We start from the raw sequence: 2,318 nt of genomic DNA, 5'->3' as shown, positions 1-2,318 counted from the left end.
CATATAAAGGTTGGGCTCGGCTACCATGTTAAAATTAAAACTTTTAGCTAACTCAACCAAAAAACTAGCTCAAATGTGAAGATTGTTCAAGTTCATATATACAACTATATGATATTTTATCTAATCAATTTGGCACAATTAACAATGTATATATTAAATTTTAATATAACTTATAGTTTTGAATATGTTTATATGGACGTCACCTGAATTGATAATATTGATAATAAATATGAACACACAGATTTTAAAGGTATCGTCTTATTAACCGATAGTCAAATTACGTGTGATGTTGCATGGACACAGACAGCGACAAAAGGAGGATTGGCTTCCTTGAGAAGATACTATGATAGAGCTGAATGCCGACGTTGGCAATCGGGTATATATCCCTCTTTCAGTACCCATTTTATTTCTCCTCCCTCACTCGATAATTAATTAACAGTAGAAAGATACTTATTTCCGAGAAATTGGTTTCTAGTTGATCTCCTTCTTCCCCTTTTTCCGTCTGATCCAAAAAAAAAAAACAATTTTCTTTTCCTTCTGATCTTTCTCTAATGGAAAAGCTTCTTGGTAGGAATGTCATGTTACATATTCTTCTTGGATTATGCTTGTTTACTTTATCAGGTATGGTCATAATATACAACAGATTCTTAGCTCCCATGCTCGCTTTATCGGCCACTTATCGCGATCCATTGTTCGTGAAGTGTAATTTAGTTACTTGATCTTTTTATGTGTGTGTGTGTGTGTGTGTGTGATACATTAAGGTGTTATTTAACTATGTTTAGATTTGGTATGAACAGAAGTAGAATCTCTGGGAATTAACTATGGTCAAGTGGGCAACAATTTACCACCTCCGGAGAAAGTTCTCGAGTTGCTTCGGTCGCTTAAGGTAACGAAGGCAAGAATCTATGACACAAACCCTCTGATTCTGACATCATTTTCCAACTCCAACGTAGAATTGATAGTGACAGTGGAAAACGACATGATTGCCTCGTTGATGGACCAAAACTACGCCTTTCAGTGGCTATACACCAACATAAAGCCGTATTTCCCGGCAACGAGAATCACCGGAATCGCCGTCGGCAACGAACTTTTCACCGGTGGAGACACCACTCTCTTGTCGTACCTCGTACCAGCAATGATGAGCATTCACGCGGCTCTAGTTCGACTCGGGCTCGATCAGTTCATCACTATCTCGACGCCCAATTCCTTGGCGGTTCTCCAGGAATCATTCCCGCCGTCAGCTGGGTGTTTCCGGGCCGAACTTAACGGGATAATGCCGCAATTCTTACAGTTCTTGGCAGCAACAAAAGCCCCGTTTTGGATCAACGCGTACCCTTATTTCGCATATAAAGAAGATCCAAGTAACGTCTCCTTAGACTACGTGCTTTTCAACCCGAACTTGGGCATGACCGACCCGTACACGAAGCTCCGTTACGACAACATGTTGTACGCCCAGGTGGATGCAGCAATATTTGCACTGTCCCGTATGGGGTACGGCGAAATAGAAGTGGCAGTTGCGGAAACAGGCTGGCCTTCGAGAGGGGACTCGAGCGAAATCGGAGCAACGCTCGAAAATGCGGCGATTTACAACCGGAATTTGTTTCAGCGGCAATCGGAAAATGAAGGGACTCCATTGCGGCCTAAGATAAAATTAGAGATTTATGTGTTTGCTTTGTTTAACGAGGATCTGAAACCGGGCCTAACTTCGGAGAGGAATTATGGCTTATTTCAGCCCGATGGAACAATGGCGTACAGCGTCGCGCTTCCTTCATTGTCTGAGAGTACTTCTGCAACTATTTCCTTAACCTCAGATTCCCATTACCAGGTAAAAAACATATGATCCTTTTTCCCTCTATTTTTAATACTAAAATTTATTTTATTCTTATACCGTGAAGTGTTTCTCATTAAATTATCACAAAAAAAAAGGTCATGTTTTTCTTTGTTCTTTTTCCTTTCACAATCACTTAACCACACTCGCTAGCATATATGCAAAAGCTCGGCAAATTGCGTGTATGGCTACACGGAACGTTCCATCCCGCTTGCACGTATATATTAAATCGAGTTCTAATATCCGTCTTTCATTCTTTCTTCACTGATTATTAAACAGGTGAAACAAAGGCGATACGAGAGCTTATTGTATGTTACATTCCTACATTTGCTGGTCTTTCAAGTTCTTACGAGAAGACAGAGCTAGCAAAATGGAGTACTATATATATACATCACATATAAATTAAATATTTCTTTTTGCAGGAGGAAATTAAATTAATTAAGGTCCCTTTTTGGAGTTCAAATTTGGCATTCGATGAAGATTAATTCGT

General features: G+C 39.8%; 1 protein-coding gene across 1 annotated transcript; it reads left to right on the top strand.

The window, feature by feature from the left end:
* The first annotated feature begins 358 nt into the window (after positions 1-358).
* On the top strand, positions 359-2,318 carry LOC142522620 (glucan endo-1,3-beta-glucosidase 14-like). Its single transcript, XM_075626119.1, has 3 exons — positions 359-621; positions 798-1,825; positions 2,108-2,318. The coding sequence occupies exons 1-3, from the start codon at positions 552-554 to the stop codon at positions 2,192-2,194; spliced, it is 1,185 nt and encodes a 394-aa protein (XP_075482234.1). The 5' UTR covers positions 359-551; the 3' UTR covers positions 2,195-2,318.

This window comes from Primulina tabacum, chromosome 13 (genome assembly GCF_025594145.1).
Source record: "Primulina tabacum isolate GXHZ01 chromosome 13, ASM2559414v2, whole genome shotgun sequence".
Lineage (NCBI taxonomy): Eukaryota > Viridiplantae > Streptophyta > Magnoliopsida > Lamiales > Gesneriaceae > Primulina > Primulina tabacum.
This window is presented reverse-complemented; position numbering and strand designations above follow the sequence as displayed.

Excerpts from the sequence above, each read along its gene's own strand:
- LOC142522620 (XM_075626119.1), top strand. The coding sequence starts at position 552 with ATGGAAAAGCTTCTTGGTAGGAATGTCATGTTACATATTCTTCTTGGA. Across the intron at positions 622-797 it reads ATGCTTGTTTACTTTATCAG|AAGTAGAATCTCTGGGAATT; the intron begins GTATGGTCATAA and ends TGGTATGAACAG. Across the intron at positions 1,826-2,107 it reads CCTCAGATTCCCATTACCAG|GTGAAACAAAGGCGATACGA; the intron begins GTAAAAAACATA and ends ATTATTAAACAG.